The sequence below is a fragment of the Mytilus californianus genome, unplaced genomic scaffold, assembly GCF_021869535.1.
Source record: "Mytilus californianus isolate M0D057914Y unplaced genomic scaffold, xbMytCali1.0.p SCAF_2, whole genome shotgun sequence".
NCBI classification, from domain to species: Eukaryota; Metazoa; Mollusca; class Bivalvia; order Mytilida; family Mytilidae; genus Mytilus; species Mytilus californianus.
The window spans coordinates 110,983,944-111,005,000 of NW_026262668.1; the positions used below are offsets into that span (position 1 = coordinate 110,983,944).

At 32.8% G+C, this 21,057-nt stretch overlaps 2 protein-coding genes across 7 annotated transcripts in view; one reads left to right on the top strand and one right to left on the bottom strand.

The window, feature by feature from the left end:
* LOC127728572 (uncharacterized) overlaps positions 1-21,057 on the bottom strand; it is an 879,051-nt gene that overhangs the window by 763,930 nt on the left and 94,064 nt on the right. The gene's annotated exons all lie outside the window — the stretch shown is intronic.
* LOC127728570 (nonsense-mediated mRNA decay factor SMG7-like) overlaps positions 7,998-21,057 on the top strand; it is a 47,665-nt gene continuing 34,605 nt past the window's right edge. The window contains exons 1-6 of the mRNA XM_052236044.1: positions 7,998-8,083; positions 13,708-13,739; positions 15,640-15,757; positions 16,957-17,017; positions 19,665-19,736; positions 20,438-20,516. Coding sequence (XP_052092004.1) covers positions 8,058-8,083; positions 13,708-13,739; positions 15,640-15,757; positions 16,957-17,017; positions 19,665-19,736; positions 20,438-20,516 — 388 coding nt within the window. The 5' untranslated portion in view covers positions 7,998-8,057. The remainder of the gene's footprint in view (positions 8,084-13,707; positions 13,740-15,639; positions 15,758-16,956; positions 17,018-19,664; positions 19,737-20,437; positions 20,517-21,057) is intronic.

Sequence of the window (21,057 nt, forward strand, 5' to 3'; positions counted from 1 at the left end):
AATCCATACTTAGTTAAAACGCCATCGTATTAACCCAGTTAATGTCAGATTGCGGCGGCAACTGTAGGTTCTACCAAACGACATGCATAATATTAAGAAAGACAGAAATAAGAAAGCTGTTAACATACAGAAGGAGCAAGAAAACGAAATGATAGCGAACCAGGATGAAATTTCGAAAACATAGAAAGTGGTGGTCGCTTTATTGGCTTTGGACCTGAATTTTCAGGTTGCACGGATGGACAAGAAGACAGTTCATTCCATTATAGAAAAGGTAGAGGTACAACACGCATAATAAGACGTAAACCGAAACAGAAAATTAATTGACTTGCATGTTCAAATAGGAGTCGCGACAGCAGCTTTTAAAGCTGATATATATGTTGATACTGACCTATATGTATTATCAGCGAGTTTGTTGGTAGAAAGAAGTAACCATAACTTTTTTTACAAATAAAACATATATATATAAGGATACCTATGGGCAAAACGACCATATTTGATTAGTTCAAATTTACAAGTACTATCATTTATTAAACTTCAAATTGTAGGTAATGGTCGTTTTCCTCTAATTTTAAGCCGAGAAAAAATAGTTTTTGTCGAGGTTATTGTGAACCATATCACAATTGCTGGGAGCCTTGGTATCGAATACATGGAGACGGATAAAGGTAACACTGGTCTTGCGAACAATAGTTGTTAGTTCGATGGTACTCATGCTGTGTTAAAACATGAAGGATTTCTGGATGTTTCAGAGTTGTTGCCAAAGAGAAGGTAGTAATTCCCGCTTTAGCTGAGGTGATAGCTAGTGAATTTTGAGTGTTCCAAAAAATCAAGTTATTCGTGATTCAGACTTGAAGGTTGAAACTGCAGATAAGTTTTTGCAAATTGAACGAGTGTTAGTCGGACGTTCATTACTTAAATCAAATAAAGAAGTTGTATTGTGTTTGATGAATCAATCTGCAGATTCATAGGTCATAAATACTGATACTGCCAGGGGCGTTGGTGGCCGAGTGGTCTAAGTAGTCCATAACTACTGTATCACTAGCCTGTCAACACTGAGGTTGTTAGTTCGAATCCCGCACATAGCATGTGTGCTCGACTCCAGTCTTAATTGACTAGGATTGTCAGTTTTCGTGCCGAAGGTCGATGGTTCACTCCGGGCACTCCAGCGTATTTCACCAATAAAAACTGACCGCCACGAAATAGCACAATAGTGATGAAAGTGGCGTTAAACACCAATCAATCAATCAACTAATCCTAGTATTGCAATTACTCGCGTAAGTACTGTGCAAGAGGTGAAAATGGGTGAACACAAAAATGAATGGGAAGAACAAACAATCTAAGATCAAATTAGCAGGATTTATTTAGGACGTCACAACGTTAAAAATACTTGAATTTCACTTTACTCGAGGGTCTATTCAGATGAAAAGAAACATTATTATCTGATTTAAATTCAGATTAGGGTTAAACAAGTGTAGTAAAACATAAAATATCTACAGGTAACAGTTCCGCCTACTAACTATTGAGCAATAACCACAATACTCCCAGATAATAGCAAAAGAGGTTGAGAAGCAAGTTGATGAAATGATGAACAATTGATTGATTAGTACGTCCCCGTGAGTTCTTTGTCAGCTCCAGTTATTCTTGTGCGAAAGAAGGACAGAACAATGCGCCTTTGTGTAGATTACAGGGAATTGAATGCAAGCACAGCTAATGATAAGTATTCTTACCTCGGATTGATGATTCGTTTCATCATTTATCTGGGGGCCTCATTGACTCAGTGGTCTAAGTAGTTTGAGCCCCGCACGTGGCAGGTACATTCGACTTCAATCTTAATTGACGTGGATTGTCAGTTTTCCTACCGAAGGTCAGTGGTTTTCTCCTGACAATCCGGCTTTTTTCACCAATAAAAACTGAACGCCACGAAATAGCCAATAATGTTGAAAGTGGCGTTTAATACCAACCAATCAATAAATCGATATCTGGATTCAATTATTATTTAACATTAGATCTTGCATTTGGATATTGGTAGGTGTAAGCCTACAGATCAGCTGAAAAGTATGTTAGCAATAAGATCCGGTCTGTATGAATTCAAAGTAATGCCTTTCGGATTGACGGTTGATGGAGGCGGTTCTTATTGATTTTAAATGGACATTTGTCTCATGTATCTTACTGATGTAATAGTTCTTTGGTGCTCATTTGATAACATGGTTATAAACATTTGAAAAGTTTTTGATCGACTTTACGCTGCTAGTTGAAATAAAGTAAAATAACAAATATACCAAACTACAAGGAAAATTCAAAACGGAAAGTCCCTCATCAAAAGGCAAAATCAAAAGCTCAAATACATCAAACGAATGGAAAACAACTGTTATATTCCTTACTTGGTAGATGTATTTCCTTATGTAGAAAATGATGGATTAAACCTTGTTTTATAGCTAGCTAACCCTCTCACTTGTACGACAGTTGCATAGAATTCCATTATATTGTCAACAGTGTGTGCGCAAAACAGACATAATAGGTAAAAATGTCATAAATTGGGGTACAGCAGTCAACATTGTGTTATAATCCTGATCACTATAAAAAACAAACAACTATGTCTACAAAGAAAAACAAAATTACATATAGACACTCTATAGACAAAGCACATAAGCAAAATTAAAGAGTAGAATACAAAAAATGACCGTAGCACAATAACACAAAAATACCGAGCCACGCCAAAAGGATATTACCAAAAACGGAACTTTTTTATAAAAAGACGAGACGTTCTTTGACATAACCCTGGTTCGTCAACTTTCTGCTCAGACACTGGTGACGTTTTAAAGTCTGAGTAGCAGCTGCAAGCTCTTGAATGCCGAATGGGTTGGGGAAATGTATATCCCATATGCAGGTGAAGTTGGTATATTGCTGCTCATGTGGGGGAAATTACAATTTCAAAATTAAAATCGTCTCGTTTGTCTTAAATTCTGGTTCTGAGATGACCGCTTATGTCAAATTCGCGGTAAATGTCTAAAAATGAGGCAAAAAGAAACAAAAAATTGGTGCTAATTTAAAAACACTTTTGGTTCAATTTGAATCTTCGTTCATACAAAATGATATACTTTACCGTCAAAAGAAAGCACCGAAAACGGTATGATAAACCTGTGTACCAAAAAGCGAGAGAAGAACAGTTAGTTTTGAACCAGTATCACAGCAATAGCATTATCACTATTGATTCTATCAAAAATGCCAGATGTTATTTAATAAGGTTATCTGACGACGACAAAATCGTCCACAAGGTACACATGTTGGTCGTATGCATAAGCTGTTTCCACAAGTTATAACGGGTGAAACTCATGAGAATATTACAGGTTATAGAAACGAAGAGGTATAAGTAGAAAACTTAAGCAAGAGAAACATATGAGAAAAAAATTATAGCAAAAATACCGAACTCCACGATAAATTAAAATGGCACCTCTGGACCCAACTTCACCAGGAACGCCCAACGCCAAAAACCCAATAGCTGCATATATAAATACCGAGTCACGATCAAAAGGAACAGCACAAAGACAAATAAAGGTAAAATTGTAAAGTAAATAAAAACTTTTTAAAGATACACAACTTCAGCACCTAGATTCTATAACTCGAAACCGTCTTGTATTATTAGTTAAGTAGATACTGAATATTATGAGAATATTATATTAGAATAGGAATGCCAAAGGTGACGGTATTGATGCAAGAGAAGATCTATCAAACAAGGAGACAAAGCTAGATTTGAAAACAAAACTTAATCGGTTTTTAGTAAAATCATTATCAAAGGGCAATAACTTCAATAAGGGGTCGTCAGACGATTTCAAGACTGTAACTTTTTTTGTAGATCTTGACTTGCTGATATCTTCTGCTTATTTAAGTTTCTATCCATCTATAATATTTTTTTCAGATATTAGGCAAAAATGCAAAAAATTGACAAAAATCGTCATTAAAGGGCAATAATTCTAATAAGGAGTCGTCATGTGATTTCAACCATGTGGACTTATTTGTAGATCTTGTCTTGTTGATCATTTTCGTAAATAAAGTTTCTCCCTATCTATTATAGTTTTTCAGATAGTTTTTTTCAGATATGAGGCAAACATGATTGTTTTTGCTAGTTTTTTTATGGAGTTGTTTTCTCAGCCATTAGTTTTTTTTTTTTAAATTATGTTCGGCTTTTCGTCGTTTTTCTTTGTGGTCACGGTATTATGTGTTGTTTTTTTTCGACTTATGTAAAAATAAGGAGATGGGGAAGACCTATGTGTTGACTGGGATTAACGAGATCCTGCTATTAACATGTACGCAGCTGTTCAGAAAATTGAAAGGGAGCCTTAAAACTGTTTATGTAAAATGAACAGATCAAGTAGAAGTATTTTTCGATTTGAATTTTATAGATCCCTCAAAGCAAAAATATAAATTGCCATCCAAAACTTCATAGTCATTCGTAGAAAAAAAAACCGGTTTAAAAACTACTTTAATTGAAAAAGACGTTGAACAGGTTGAAAGCACAAAGTAGCTTTGACTATTTTGATAGTCTTACAGTCAAGTTAGCTAAATGTTACAATATTGCCATAATTTTGAGTGCAACAACAATCCAAGCAGTTATCCACAATCTGCACAAGTCAATGAAAACATTTATATTACGATAGAACTTTAATTCTTCAAGCACCTAAAGGCTGTAGGAAAACTGGTGACAATTTTATTCTCTTCAAATTTGATAAAATATTCAAAGGAATGCACGTTACCAAGGGGAAGCTATAAAGTTAATTATATAAATCGTTAGTTTACAAAATTGTTCTGGTAAACAGTACTTGAAAAATTAATACAGATAAAAACATTCTAATTGATTGACACTTTAGTCTTGGAGTACATGATTTATGTATTAGAGTGTACTTATAATTGGCTTTGAACTAGATTTTTGTCTTCTTTGTTGACATGAATTATCATTGATATGGTCATATTTGTAAATCAACTGTTTACAAAACTTTGCATTGTTCGAAATACAAAGGATTTTCTACCCCAGGAATTATTATCGTCGCTTCAGTTGGCAAACCTTTCGGAATTTTTGGTCTCCTATGCACTTTAATTTCGTACTTGTTTGGCATTTTAACTTTTTTTATTCGAGTGTCACTGATGATTCTTTTATTGACGAAACGCGCGTCTGGAGTACAAATTATAAGCCTGGTATCTTTGATGAGTTTATTATTCTTTATGTTAGTTGGATTTTTTATGCTTCGTGCCAATTCTAACTGATTTTTACAGTTCATTCTTATATATATTGGTCTGTATTGTGCTGTTAAGCCACTGTCCAATGTTAGGGGATGGTCGAGCGCATATCAACATGTTTAACCATCTCCAAATTCTGTATGTGCCTGTTTCAAGTTAGGAGCCTGTTATTCAGTGGTTGTCGTTGATTGCTGTCTGTCGTATTTGTTTTTCGTTTATTGGTCTTTTATTTGCTATTTTACGTATTTCAAAACAAATTATTTCAAAGTGTTTTGAATATAGTAATTCATCTGTTCAAATGCAATTTTGTTATCGGTGTTAATCGCGGTGTGATTTAAATCGATATGTCCCTTCCATGAAATCCGGTATGATATCTTTACATGATCATTTGTACAAATCTGACTTATTTCGTTAATTGCGGACAAATCTAAAAAAAAACAACCCAAATACAGCATACCAATGGTGTTTGAGAGTGCGTACGATTTAGTTTAAATATTTTTTCCCGATTTAAAAATACCACGTGCATACTTATCAATGATTTTTGTTAGTGTACCAATTAAGAGAGTATTTGGTTATATTGGAGTTCACCAATAATAGGGTCTAGTGATTATAATGATTGATGATGATGGATGGTTGCTTAACGGCCAGCGTCAAATCAATAATAATATGCATATTCAGGACGAGAACAATTTAAGTAATATGAATATTAAAGCTGCTATGTAATAGACCGACACGCTGAGTCGGATTTTTAACGTGAGTTCACATGGTAAATGTCAGCAGGAAGGCGTGTCACCTTACCCGAACACATTATTCTGACTCCGAGTCGACCTGTCTTTGATCTTACTCCTTAATGCCGCGTGCTTAGCGGAGAAGCAGCAAATACCAATTTTAAAGTCTTTAGTTTGACCCGGCCGGGGTTCGGCAGGGGCGTTTCTATGATATTTGAAAGAATCAAATCTTTTTGGAAAATTTTTTGGACATTTTTTTTTGCTAAAAAACATAAAATAATGATAAATTACCATACGATATTAGCAGATTGCGACAGTTTTTTTTGGTTTTTTTAAAGGGGGCGTACGACCTCCAGCGCTTGAGGCGAACACGCTACCACGAGACCACCGAGGCGGTCTATTGTTTAAGAAAAGAACCGCAATCATGAAAAGACGCCACAACAATAGTTTAAGAGACGTAATGGATAAGCGTTAGTCCGGGCTCCTGGTGTCTTTTTAACGAACCAACGCTTATACATTGTATTTTTTTTTTGAGAGAGAGCTCACTTATATATCAGGTCGGTATGGAGGTTATAGACATTAGAAATACCACTATAATTCACAAATAAGAGTTTAGACTAAATCAGGTTGGTATGCAGGCATACAGACCTAAGAAATGCCACTGCATTATATAGTATGAAAATTTAGCATACACCAGGTTTTTATGGCTGCATCATGTGACAGACCTATTACAAGAAATGTCCTTAAATATATATATATATATATATACAAGTCTAAATTGAAAACAACGTTCAAACCTATGATTGCGTTGGATAAAAACCGCAATTTTTATACGTGTGCATGCAAAACAAATTTCTTGTTAGAGGGGTCTAAATACAGCACAAACAACATTTTCCAAAAGACCAAAAAAGTGAAAAAGTATATTTTAACAAAACGCATTTGACTAACAGGTCGAACAACAAATGTTCTTAAACCCTGCTGACTGCCATTGGCGATTGCCAAATAAACGGATCACCGATGTAATAAATGGATCTTAAATATAAATCTAATACTAAACAGAAAACAATAAACTTGCGGAAAAGATGTTATACCGCAAACAAAAGGTGCAAAGGTTTTTGTACACCATATCCGGATTTCGACAATTAATGTCTCTTCAGTGATGTTAGAAATCGAAACGGTATTTGGAAAGCCATACAATTTACCTCAATTTAGGATAGACTCCTGAATTTTGAGGAGTCAAAATAGGATGAACGGATCATATAAACCCGAAGGCAAATATAATACAAGCCCAAACGAAAAAATATAAACAACGTTCAAACCTATGATTGCGTTGGATAAAAACCGCAATTTTTATACGTGTGCATGCAAAACAAATTTCTTGTTAGAGGGGTCTAAATACAGCACAAACAACATTTTCCAAAAGACCAAAAAAGTGAAAAAGTATATTTTAACAAAACGCATTTGACTAACAGGTCGAACAACAAATGTTCTTAAACCCTGCTATATATATATAAATATATATATATATATTAAGAGTCTTGTAATCTAGAATAAGAGTTCATCATATATCAGATCTGTATGTAGGCATACGGAAAAGTCAAAGGTAGTCAGAGAAAAAAAGAACTTCTGATACAATATATACAAAATCTGAATATTTTGCACAACCTGTAGCTTTAAAAAAAAGGCCCGTTTCCCATACTATTTATTATATCTATTGAAAAAAAAATCATGATATGAACTACATTTGGAATAATTATTATAAAAAAATATATCGAACTTAAACTGTGACTTTCATACTAATATAATAGTTTCAGTATTACCCCCCTCCCCCCCCCCCCAAAAATTTTTTTTTTACCTTAATTTGAATTTTTTTTACAGTGAAAAGAGAGCAATTAGTTCAGAAAACACCTTTATCACAATAACAAATAGGTGTGTTTAGTCTTCCCTGACAAGAAATTGTGTTATAATAATTAATTATTGATAATTATTTTTTAGAGGAAAACCCACATTTCTAAGGGAGTTAATTTGGTATAACCGGAAGTGCATTTCAGAAAAAGATGGCGACAAGCTAGCGAACAACTATTTTCGGTTTTGAAAAGTATGAGTGCAGCAGCACAGGTTTTAAGGTACTGGATACACTGCCACGAAAACGAAAAATCTTTTAATTAACGAAGATGTACACCTAATGAGCTTGAATGTCTTGGGTTTGTTTTCAAGCCATCATTTGTTAAAACGCATGATTAACTGTTTGAAAACTGTTTTTCATGGTGCGTAGTACCAATATACGTTTAAAACAAATAGAATGTAACAATTTAACATAACCATCAATTCAATGAAGGTTCCTGTATTACTGAAAATTTCTGTCTGCCACTGAATCCAATAATTAACCTACATGCTTATAAGAACTTTTAAAATAAGTACTAGACATGCTAGAAGGAACAAAGTATATCTTAATAAACACTCTTATGATAAATACATAATACACTCCCTTTGATTGCAGAGTTTGTGAAACCCATTTTTTGTCAGACATAGGACTGGCAAAAAGAAACCTTTTGACTGTCTTTAATATTTTTGGTAAATTATGACCAATTTTGTAAGATAAGTTATTATGGTGAAAAATATATTAAACTTTTAAGTTCATGGTTTTTTTTTTGAAAAATCATCAGGTCTGTTGGTCAGATTTTTATATACATTACACTTTATGTAACAATTTGTTAAATATTGTTTTAGTATGGAAAAATTGTGGTTCATTGAGTCTGTTCCAGTATTACAAATGTATATATATGAAAAGGAAGATGTGGTATGGTTGCCAATGAGACAACTCTCCACAAGAAACCAAAATGACACAGAAATTAACAACTATAGGTCAATGTACGGCCTTCAACAATGAGCAAAGCCCATACCGCATAGTCAGCTATAAACAGTCAGGGGACTTACTTATATGAGTGATTTTCTATATTTTATAGCTTGGAAGTAAGAGTTGTCTTTCTTTAATAATCACCTATTTAAGTAGTACATATTAATCACTAGACTAAGTGATTTAATTTTATTGTAGCTTTAAATATAGAATACTAATGATCCAGGGACTAATAATGTTGCTAAAATAATCAGAACCAACATCTGTGTTGATAGGATGGCCGGGTCATGTCAGGTGATGACCTTGTACTAAACCTAGGATTTTGACATAAAAATCACTTGTTTAAGTATCATACCTCGATTTCCTTCCAAAAAATCACTTCTTTAAGTATCATTATTTTAATAACCCCTACTAATTTCAACACCCCCAAACAGTGAAATTTTGATCGCGAACAGTAGAATTTTATTACATAATCTATAAGATGAAACCTTGAACTTTACAGGAAAAATACTCCCACTGCTGGGAAAAATCTGTTAAGAAAGTATCAGTTCATCATGTAAAGCCATTTTTATAGCATTTTTTCAACTAAAATAGAATTTGCAGCTAAATGATTGCATCAAAGGCATAAACCTTGCTGCTTAAAAGAAGCAAAAAGTTCATTTTTTAAAATTTTACTAATGAAAAGATATTATCTAAACCTATGTGTTTAAAATTTTGGTAAAACTACAAAATCACAATTTGTGACAAAACTTCGAATTTTCTACTTAAATAAGTGATTTAAAAATCACTTATTTCAATAAGTCCCCTGACTGATAAAAGGCCCCGAAATGACAATGTAAAACAATTCAAACGAGAAAACTAACGACCTAATTTATGTACAATAAATGAACGAAAAACAAATATGTAACACACAAACAAACGACAACCACTGAATTACTGGCTCCTGACTTGGAACAGGCACATACATAGAGAATGTGGCGGGGTTAAACATGTTAGCAGGATCCCAACCCTCCCCCTAACCTGCGACAGTGGTGTAACAGTACAACATAAGAACAAACTATAAAAATCAGTTGAAAAAGGCTTAAGTCATTAGATGGATAAAAATACAAATACTACAAATACAAGTGGAAGTGGCCGGGTACTTGTACATCCCAACAACAAACAGACACTAAGTTCAGATCTGAGAGTTACTGACAGCTAGTTCAAAGCCACTAACAACTAAAAAAAAAAAATCATGCATCTAAGACTAAATTATCAATCAGTACACATCCAACATCCAATGGATTTAGTGTAAAGAAGTCATTAGCAGTCAGAGAAAAACATGACCTTGTGCAATGCCAAGATACAGGTATCGACAGATTGTAGATCCATGAATGTGTATATGTATATAACAATAATATTTTAATTTACTGATAACAAAATCAATATTAATACCAATAAAAACAATATTCAGTGATCTAATTACAGTGTTGAATTGGTAACCTTTTAGGATAAGTTTTCACCACTTGTGAATTGTCATTAACGAGAAAGCTTGTTAAAGAAATCCTAACAAAACACTATGACCAGAGCCATACTATGTTGGCAGTCAGGAAATATTGAACATATGATTGTTCTTGGCCTAATCAATTATTAAGTCCTTCAACGTATTGAAGCTGTTTTGATTTTCATATGTACCACAAGGTTGACCAGGGGATTAAAAATATGGTCTCTTGGTTCTTTTTCAACTGGCTGTAAAACCAATGCCAAAGTGGGGCGTCCGTTTGGTTGCGCAAAATGTATGAATTCGCAGCCACATCTGGTCAGTATGGGGATGTTAAATCTTATGCCTTGTGTAGAAAGAATGCTTCCTACTGCAAGTTAAGAACCCTGCAACAACTCTTTGAGAAGATGGCCTGTTGCAAGGCTAAATTTCGGTCACTATCCAATTTACCCTCTTTTACCAGTGACAGTCCAAATTTCCAACCCTCCATCCCAGTCAACCCCATTTACAGGACCTACCTATTGTATGTATTGTTAATTTGTTCTTGTCCTGAACATGCATGAAATATTGCCACTGGACGTTTATAAGCAACTAACAATCAATCATTTTCATGTGCCTATGGCAAACCTAACCCACCACTCCACCATTGAAATAAATGCAACTTAACCACAATTAGTAAAGGAAAATCACAGAACATTGACGGAACAAACCACAGTTGTTATATATTTATTTGAATACAAATGAAATGCTAAAGTAGAACATAAAAGAACCATTATACATTTTTTTGCCTATGCAATGACTGCTTTAGTCTTTAAGCTGTCACACAAAAATGTCTAAAGCCCTCAAAATCATAGATTAAACCCTGTTCTACATGTAGATGATGTCTGGTTTATTTAAAAAATCATGAAGTAAGATTTACTGATGCAATTTTATAGAATGGAAATAAAATTTATTTATGCTCCCTGAAAAAATGTCTGTTTGTGTGTTGGAAACAATTTGTTTCACAATGGAAACTTGGGTTTCTGTTGCCTGGTTGGGATGAAACTTACACAAAGTTTTAATATATAGGGAAGGGGAAGTAAAAAGTTCAAGGTTAATAGATAGAAAAATCAAAACTTTTGTAAAGAATTAGTTTCCAGGTGATAACTAAGTTTATCAGCTCGATGATAATCAGAATGAAACTTATACAGATGAAGATATAATGAAAAGGGATACCTTTCCATTTTGGTGTCAAAGTTCAAGGTCACTGTAACAAAAAATAGAAAATTTTGGAAAAAGTTGACTTCCATATATTGTAACTTTTTATTTTTAGCAACATTGTTAGTTATGTGCCCTACACCTGACATGTTTGCATGAGTCAGGGAAACCTTTTTGATACTTGTAGACTGCAATCTTATATTTTACTGTTGCAATTATATGAACCATTGAAACAATATTTTAAGAACACAGAATGATTTATTTTGAATTATTTCGGGAAATGCAGAAGACATAATAAATGCATAATTTCAATGTGTATGTTTATCACACTAACACAGTTTACATACTCTAAAAAAGTAATGTCAAGATGATTGCATGTATGGTTCAAAAGTGTCAAAATAAGCTAAGAACCCTGTAGCTGTTGATAGGCTACGCATGTATTTAGCTTTTAAAAGGAAAAGAATGTCAACATTGAAAGTGAAACAAGGATGAACCATTTGGTTGACTGATTAGATCCACAACAAATCATTCCTATACAGGTAAAATCGATGATAAACCAACTTTTTAACCTACAATATGAAATCAAACAGACCTAAAAAAATCCATTGGCATGTGGGTGCTAACTGTTTATATTCATATTTATGTTTATATGACTGTCGGCAGTCTTCGGAGGTCATCTCGATGGTTAATTAGATACACACGAAATGTTGACACATATTATTGAATCCATGCATTAATTGTTTATTTTAGACTCTTTATAAGGCCAAATAAAAGTATATGTGTGGTTCCAGTTACCTGACCGACCCTAGTTTAAACCCCCCGCCCTAGAACTTTTTTTCCATTTCTGAAAAATAATTTTCGAACGATTCCATTTTGTGGAAAGTAATTTCAATAATTAAATTCACAGACTTCTGTCATCTGAATTTCAATAAGAAGTATCCACTATGGCTAAAACGGAACAAATTCTTAACAGAATGCAACAAAATTAACTTAGAATGATACATATGTTTATTTTACAACCAAACATTTAGAAACATTTCCGGTAGGGATGTGTATAATACCGTAATCCGACCAGATTTTGACAATCCACAAAAAAGGGGGAAAAAAAAAATGCCGACCTACCAACCCTTTTTTTTCAGGATGTAACTGAAACCACACATATACTTTTATTTGGCCTAATTTGGATATACGTTTTAGCATGTTATATATAAATCAAATATGAAAATTTGAGTCAATTCGGTGATCATGAATTTGACAGCTAATGCCACTTTAAGCTGGTAAAGTGTACAATAAGCTTGTTGCCCGTAAAAAACAAAACATTATAAGCTTTCACAATATCTTCGATAACATTTTTATGCCCCCGCCGTAGCGGAGGGGGCATTAAGTTTTACCCTTGTCTGACGGTACGTACGTACGTCCCAAAATTGGTTTCCGTTCTCTAACTTTAGGGTGCCTCGACCAAATGTTATGAAACTTATACACAATGCTTATTACCACAAAACACAGATCAAGTTTGAATTTTGACGGAGTCACTTTTGCCGTTCTTGAGTTATGCCCCTTTACAAATTGAAAAATTGCTGAATTTTATGTTTCCGTTCTCTAATTTTAGTTTGCCTCAACCAAATGTTATGAAACTTATACACAATGCTTATTACCACAAACACGGGTCAAGTTTAAATATTGGTGGCGTCACTTTTACTGTTTTAGAGTTATGCCCTTTACAAATGGAAAAATTGCTTAATTTTTTGTTTCCGTTCTCTAACTTTAGTTTGCCTCACCCAAATGTTATGAAACAATATACACAATGCTTATTACATTAAAACACAGACCAAGTTTGAATTTTGGTGGTGTCACTTTTATCGTTCTAAAGTTATGCCCCTTTACAAATGGAAAAATTGCTGGATTTTTTGTTTCGGTTCTCTAACTTAAGTTTTCCTCAACTAAATGTTATGAAACGTAGACACAATGCTAATTACCACAAAACTCTGATCAAGTACAAATTTGGGTAGCGTCATTTTTACAGTTCTTGGGTTATGTCCCTTTATAACATTATATGCAAGCGGGGGCATCATCTGTGTCCCATGGACACATTCCCCATTTATTTGCACTCAGAAAGGCCGTGGATAAACCAATATATATATGGAGTATGCAATTTTTGATATTTTTGATTGATTCAGATACATGTATTCATACAATAAATATCTTGTTTTTTTCAGACAAGCAGAAGCACTTAAAGCCAGTATATCAGGTATATTTAAAACATTTCAGGATTGAATATCTATTGCATACAGCTTTTACATTGTTCACCCTGAGAGTCTCAAATTTACAAAACAACTTTACAAGTGTTTAAAATTTTAAAAATAATTTCCAAGGTTATATTTATCGATTACTGTAAACCAGTTTTTGATTTTTTTATGATTCCAACAGTTCTATTTTAAGTTGCCAATATTAAACAACAGCTTTAAAAAAGTAAAATGGAAATGTTAAGGAAGATCTTACAGATGAGTTTGTAAATTTACAATATTTTAATGAGAATTTAAACATACAGATTTTTATAAACATACTATGTCATTTTATCAGTCCAGTTGAAATAGTATAGGAAAATAGAATTCAAATTTCAATTGTGATTTCAAAATACAACTTTTCCTAATTTTACTAGAGTTGATTGTCAGTATGGACATTCTGATGGCATTACTAGAGTTAACTGTCCGTATGGACATTCTGTTGACTAATTCTGTAAGGCAAAATATTGTTTTAATATTTCATAAAAATGAAGTAAATTTGTGTGTGTTAGGTTTTGATAAAATAACTATTCAAACATTTGTTGGAAAAGCTATTTGAAACATTCTATTAACACATATCATGTGCAGGGAAATAGATATCATACATTTAATTTTACGTTATGAAATAGGGAAATGTTTTGTTTCATTGCCCTATTTTTGTCGAGCCTTCGACTTTAGTCGAAAAAGCGAGACATAGCGATCCTACATTCTGTCGGCGTCGTCGTCGTCGGTGGCGTCCACAAATATTCACTCTGTGGTTAAAGTTTTTGAAATTTTAATAACTTTCTTAAACTATCCTGGATTACTACCAAACTTGGACAGAAGCTTGTTTATGATCATAAGATAGTATCTAGAAGTAAATTTTGTAAAAATAAAATTCCTGTTTTTCCGTATTTTACTTGTAAATGGACTTAGTTTTTCTGCCAGGAAACATTACATTCACTCTGTGGTTAAAGTTTTTAAAATTTTAATAACTTTCTTAAACTATCCTGGATTTGTACCAAACTTGGACAGAAGCTTGTTTATGATCATAAGATAATATCCAGAAGTAAATTTGTTACAAAAAAAATTTCATTTTTTCCGTATTTTACTTGTAAATGGACTTAGTTTTTCTACCAGGAAACAATACATTCACTCTGTGGTTAAAGTTTTTAAAATTTTAATAACTTTCTTAAACTATCCTGGATTTGTACCTAACTTGGACAGAAGCTTGATTATGATCATAAGTTAGTATCCAGAAGTAAATTTGTTAAAAAAAAAATTTCTTTTTTTCTGTATTTTACTTATAAATGGACTTAGTTTTTCTGCCAGGAAACAATACATTCACTCTGTGGTTAAAGTTTTTAAAATTTTAATAACTTTCTTAAACTATCCTGGATTTGTACCAAATTTTGGACAGAAGCTTGTTTATGATCAAAAGCTAGTATCAAGAAGGAAATTTTGTTAAAATTTGTACCTGTTTATCCGTATTTTACTTATAAATGGACTTAGTTTTTCTTCCAGTTAACATTAAATACAGTCTGCAGTTAAAGTTTTTAAAACATTTATTAGATTCATAAACTATCCTGGATTTATAACAAACTTTGACAGAAGCTTCTTACAATCAAAAGATAGTATCTAAAGGAGTATTTTTATTGATTTTTTTCCTCATTTTTGTTGAGCCTGCAATTAACAGCAAAAGTAGGTGAGACACTGGGTTCCGTGGAACCCTTATGAATTTTTAACATTTGGGGATGCATAAGTATGGTGTATATAAGAGGTGAAACATTCTACACTTAAGTTATAGCATGCAGGTACATATTGTAAAATAAAGATTGAACCAATACCTGGTATATTAATACACTGTACATATGTTTCATTTTGTAGATTCTGCCAAAGGTATCTCAGAAACATGGGTCGCAAGACAAAGACTAGAAGATTTATACAAGAAGCTCCTTTTGATGGATTTAGAATATGCTTTGGATAAAAAAGTAGAACAAGAACTGTAAGAAAACATTATCACACGTAGTGACTGTTATTCTCAATATATCACAGTGTTGGATTGCAGTGTTGACCAACAAAAATGGGGCTTAGTGAGGGTTGCATATATCAGCAGAAATTTCTATTAAAAGAGAAACAATAATCCCACCTAAATATTTTGATGACCTATAGTGACATACTCCTTTGATTGTAAACATGTTGCAATCATGATTAGTTACAGTTTTGTAGATTTCCTTCTTACTTTGACAGCTGATTAGGGTAGGAGGATAAGTGTTAACTAAGGCACATAATCATATGGTAAAGGGACTGAAAATCATGTAACACCCCCAACTCAGAACATTTTATTGTCTTGTGAGTGATGCTTGATATTATTGTTTCCCATCAACAAAGGGTGTGTAGAGAATAAGGTTGAAATGTCTCAAACTTAGTTCAGCTTTACATTCAAATATTCAAGTATGTACAAAGTCCTGTCCAACTCAGAACTGTTTAATGCTTTGAAGGATATTAATGATGAGAATATGGATTGAATGTCTGTCTGTAAGGAAGGATATTAATGATGAGAATATGGATTGAATGTCTGTCTGTAAGGAAGGATATTAATGATGAGAATATGGATTGAATGTCTGTCTGTAAGAAAGGATATTAATGATGAGAATATAGATTGAATGTCTGTCTGTAAGGAAGGATATTAATGATGAGAATATGGATTGAATGTCTGCCTGTAAGAAAGGATATTAATGATGAGAATATAGATTGAATGTCGGTCTGTAAGGAAGGATATTAATGATGAGAATATAGATTGAATGTCTGTCTGTAAGGAAGGATATTAATGATGAGAATATGGATTGAATGTCTGTCTGTAAGGTCATGGACTTTTTTGTTTACTCTGGATTCATTTATTTTCGTTGGTACCAATGCAATTTTCCTGGATTGAGGAAACATTGTATTAGTCAACGTCTGCATACAAGCCTAGATAACATTTGTACTTCCTTGAACATTCAAATTTGTGGTTTACTTTTACCCATGAAATCCATGAAAAGGGGAATCCCAGGAATGATAACAAATCCACAGTATTTAGATGATAACAACTAGTTTGTGAGCTTTACTTTCTGTACCTGTTTTTACAAATGCTTGAAGTGAATATTAAAATCTGCATGATGCATTATTAATGTATATGACTTGTTGTGTATGTAATTTTCACAGGTGGAATCATGCTTTCAAGAACCACATTAATGAGTTGCAGTCACAAACTAAGGACAAACAAGTAAGTAAACTACATGTATCTAGAGTTAAAATAAAATACAGAGGTCTGATCTTGCAGCAATACAAGATCTACAAAAATGTCAATATGACCAAAACAGTTGGATGGCTCTTCATCTGAGTTATTGCCTTTAAATGAAGAATTTTAACTGTTTTTTTTCTTCAGTTTTATACGACCGCATAAAATATTTTTGGATCGTATAATGGTATGATGTCCTCTGCGTCGTCGTCCGAAGACACATTGGTTTCCGGACAATAACTTTAGTTTAAGTGAATGGATCTCTATGCAATTTTTTAAGAAGGTTAAATACCACAAAAGGAAGGTTGGGATTGATTTTGGGGATGATGGTCCCAACTGTTTAGGAATTAGGGGCCCAAAACAAGCATTTTTCTAGTTTCAGGATAATAACTTGTGTATAAGTATTTCGATTGCTCTGAAATTGTACCACAATGTTTAATACCACAAGTAGAAGGTTGGGATTCATTTTTGGGGTTAAGGGGGCCAACAGTTTAGGAATTAAGGGCCAAAAAGGGGCCAAAAACAAGCATTTTTCTAGTTTCCAGACAATAACTTGTGTGTAAGTGTATGGATCTCTCTGACATTGTACTACAAGGTTCCATATAACAAAGGGAAGGCTGTGATTGAGTTTGGGGGTAATTGCCCCAAACATGTAGGAATTAGGGGCAAAAAAAGGGCCAAAAACAAGCATTTTTCTAGTTTCCAGACAATAAATGTGTGTAAGTGTATGGATCTTTCTGAAATTGTACTACAAGGTTCCATACTACAAAGGAAAGGCTGGGATTGAGTTTTGGGGTTATTGCTTCAAGGGGGTTTTCAAAAAGTTGGGGGAGGGGGAATTTTTTTTCCCAATTTTTTTAAGAGATTCATATTTTTATTTTCAAAATTTCGAATTTTTGAAAGTTTCAGGAAGAAATCTTCAATTGCACAGTATTGCGCAATGGATTTATAAGATCTTTGACCACATTTATTTTGTGTCAGAAACCTATATTATGTCAAAATTTGATCACAGTTCAAATTCATACAGTATCAAGCTTCAATATTGTGTCCAAATTTGCCCCAACTGTTCAGAGTTTGACCTCTGCGGTCATATCAGGCTGCGCTCAGCGAAGCATTTTATTGCCTATTATCTTGAAAGTTATAATATATATGTAGTTACTATAAACAGCTAAAATGATCAGCAATACATGATCTACAAAAATGCCAATATGTGGGAAACTATTTGATAAAGTGTTTGCTTATTGTCTCAAGAACCATCATAGGTAGGTAGAAACAGCCAAAAATATTCTATAAAAATGCTTATAAAACTGAGTTGCCTATAAATGACAATTGTTAACGATTTGGGTTTTTCCCATTCTACCTCAAAAACAGGTACAAACTATAAACAGCAAAAATGATCAGCAATTCAAGATCTAAAAAAGGACTTATATTGAGATGAAGAACAGAAATAAAAGTGTTGTCCCTTTGCTTTTTTGTGTGTTTTTTGTTGTGCATGTACTGATTCTGTGTCATGGATATACCCCACATCCTTTGTTTTTTTTTAATTTGATAACTGTACACATGAACATAACAATTAAATGACTCCTTATTGCCCTTGAATTTGATTTTTTACCACTTTTTGCCAATTATCTCCAAAAATTATTATAATTAATGGGTAGTAAAATTATCAACAATACAAGATATATTTTTGACAGGTGAGCGATTTATGCTCATAGAAGCCTTGTAATATGCTATGATTCAAACAATTTCACAACATTTAAGTCACTATGCTAAGTAGTAGGGGCATAATGACCCTTATTTGCCCCCAAATATGAGGCAAAGGTGAAGGTATGAAACAGCCAACAAACAACCTCAAATTTATTGAAATTATGGATAATACATCTTCTCATAAGTATTTGCTGTTTCTCACATGTGCTTTTAAAAATATATATATAATGCACCCTTTCTCATATGTGCTGAATATGTAAAAAACATCATTACTCACATGTGCTTATTATGTATAATACATCCTCTTGCATGTGCTGAATAAGTGGTTTATATGTATAAAACATTCTTTTTTTCACAGGTGCTGAAGATATATAATATAAAAATAATTAGATGTGGTATGATTGCCAATGAGACAACTATCCACCAAAGTTTCAAATAAAGTGAATGAAAGCAATTATAGGCAAACATACGGCCTTCTACACTGAGAAAAATCAATATCCTATAGTCAGCTGTAAGGCTATAATAATACATTATTTCTCACATGTGCCTAATATGTATTGTACTCCATTTCTCACATGTGCTTATTATGTATAATGCATCATTTCTCATGTGTGCTAAATATGTAAAGTACATCATTTCTGATATGTGTTTAATATGTATAATATATCATTTCTCACATGTGCTCAATACATATAATACATAATTTTTCACATGTGCTTAATATGTATAATATATTATTTCTCACATGTGCTCAATACATATAATACATAATTTTTCACATGTGCTTAATATGTATACTACTACATTTCTCAAATGTGCTGAATATGTATAATATATCATCCTTCTTTCCATTTCTTTTTTCTTTGTAAAAATTGTTACAGAGAAAATGTGGTACCAAGCTCAGTGAAATGTTTTATGATTTTAGAATGTCAAAAGAGGAGAAGTTCAGGCTACATTAAATTTGTTTTTAGAAACAGCAAGTGGATTTTATTTACAAGTAAGACTTTTCTATTAGCATTATCATATTTCGGCTATCATAATTTAAATAAACCTGATTGTGTGTTGTTCTTGACAGTTTATTATTATCTATTCTAATCATTTTATGACATGTCATTCCCAATCTACAGTGTTTAAATTTAGTATTTAGAAACTAGTCTCTTTTAAAACTTTTGTTTACTATCTTGTAAGTTCTATGAAGACAAGCTTTCTTTTTCAAATTTTTTCTGAATTATTGGATTTTAGTCATCAAATTGTGAGCATATTTGTGGTTCAGTATAAAATTCTTAATTATTAAATCCCATGAAAGTTTATAATTATCTTTAAATTCTAAAACACTACATCTGTTTTAAAATTCTTCTCTTGAAAAACTCTATGTGTTCTGAGTTTTTACCAGCTTTGATGAAAGTCAGTTTGCATTAGTTTACGATTAAGTTGAACCATCATGTTTGAATTGTTATTGACACATTATTAATTCTCTTTATCAATGTTTGAACTTTCATTTCTTGTTAATTCCTTCACACATTTAAGAAAGTAATGTGTTAACCATGCATTGAATGTTGTTTTTCTGTACAGGAAAATCATTGCATACTATCAATTTAACAATAGTCATTATGTAGAGGATTTTAAAACTTTACTTAATTCAACTGTGAAAGTTTTAATTTTATTTTTGCATTTATATATGTTTGTCTATTGTTTCAGCTTTTACAGTTAATTTGTACAACATTTAAGTTAGATCTGCCTTTTAGAAGGAAGTCATCATGCTTTGGTGTAATGAAAGGTAATTAAGTTAGAAATTTGTTATATATAGATGATAAAGAAAAAATGTTTGTATAATTTACTTATTTACATTTGTTAATTTGTTTGTTGGACAGATGAGTGACTTGGTTAAATCAGTTTTATGTATACACAAGCCTTCCCCATTACCTCAGTGATTGAGTAGTCTTAAGTAGCCTGTCAACACTTAGGTTGTGAGATAAAATTCTGCACTTGACAGGTGCACTTGACAGGTGCACTTGACTCCAATCTTAATTGACTAGGATTGTTCGTTTTTTCTACTGAAGGTCAGTAGTTTTCTCCTGGCACACCAGCTTCCTTCACCAATAAAAACTTACTTCCATGAAACAGCACAATAGTGCTGAAAGTGGCATCAAACACCAATTAATCAATCAACAAATCCCTATTGCCTACATAGACCATGGCCAGGTTTATATTTCAGATTAACTCTTAACAGATTAGGAATAGGAAAGCTACATGGTTTGTAACTTTTTAGCTCACCAGTCGTAAACTATTTCAAAAATCTTCTCCTCTGAAACTACTGG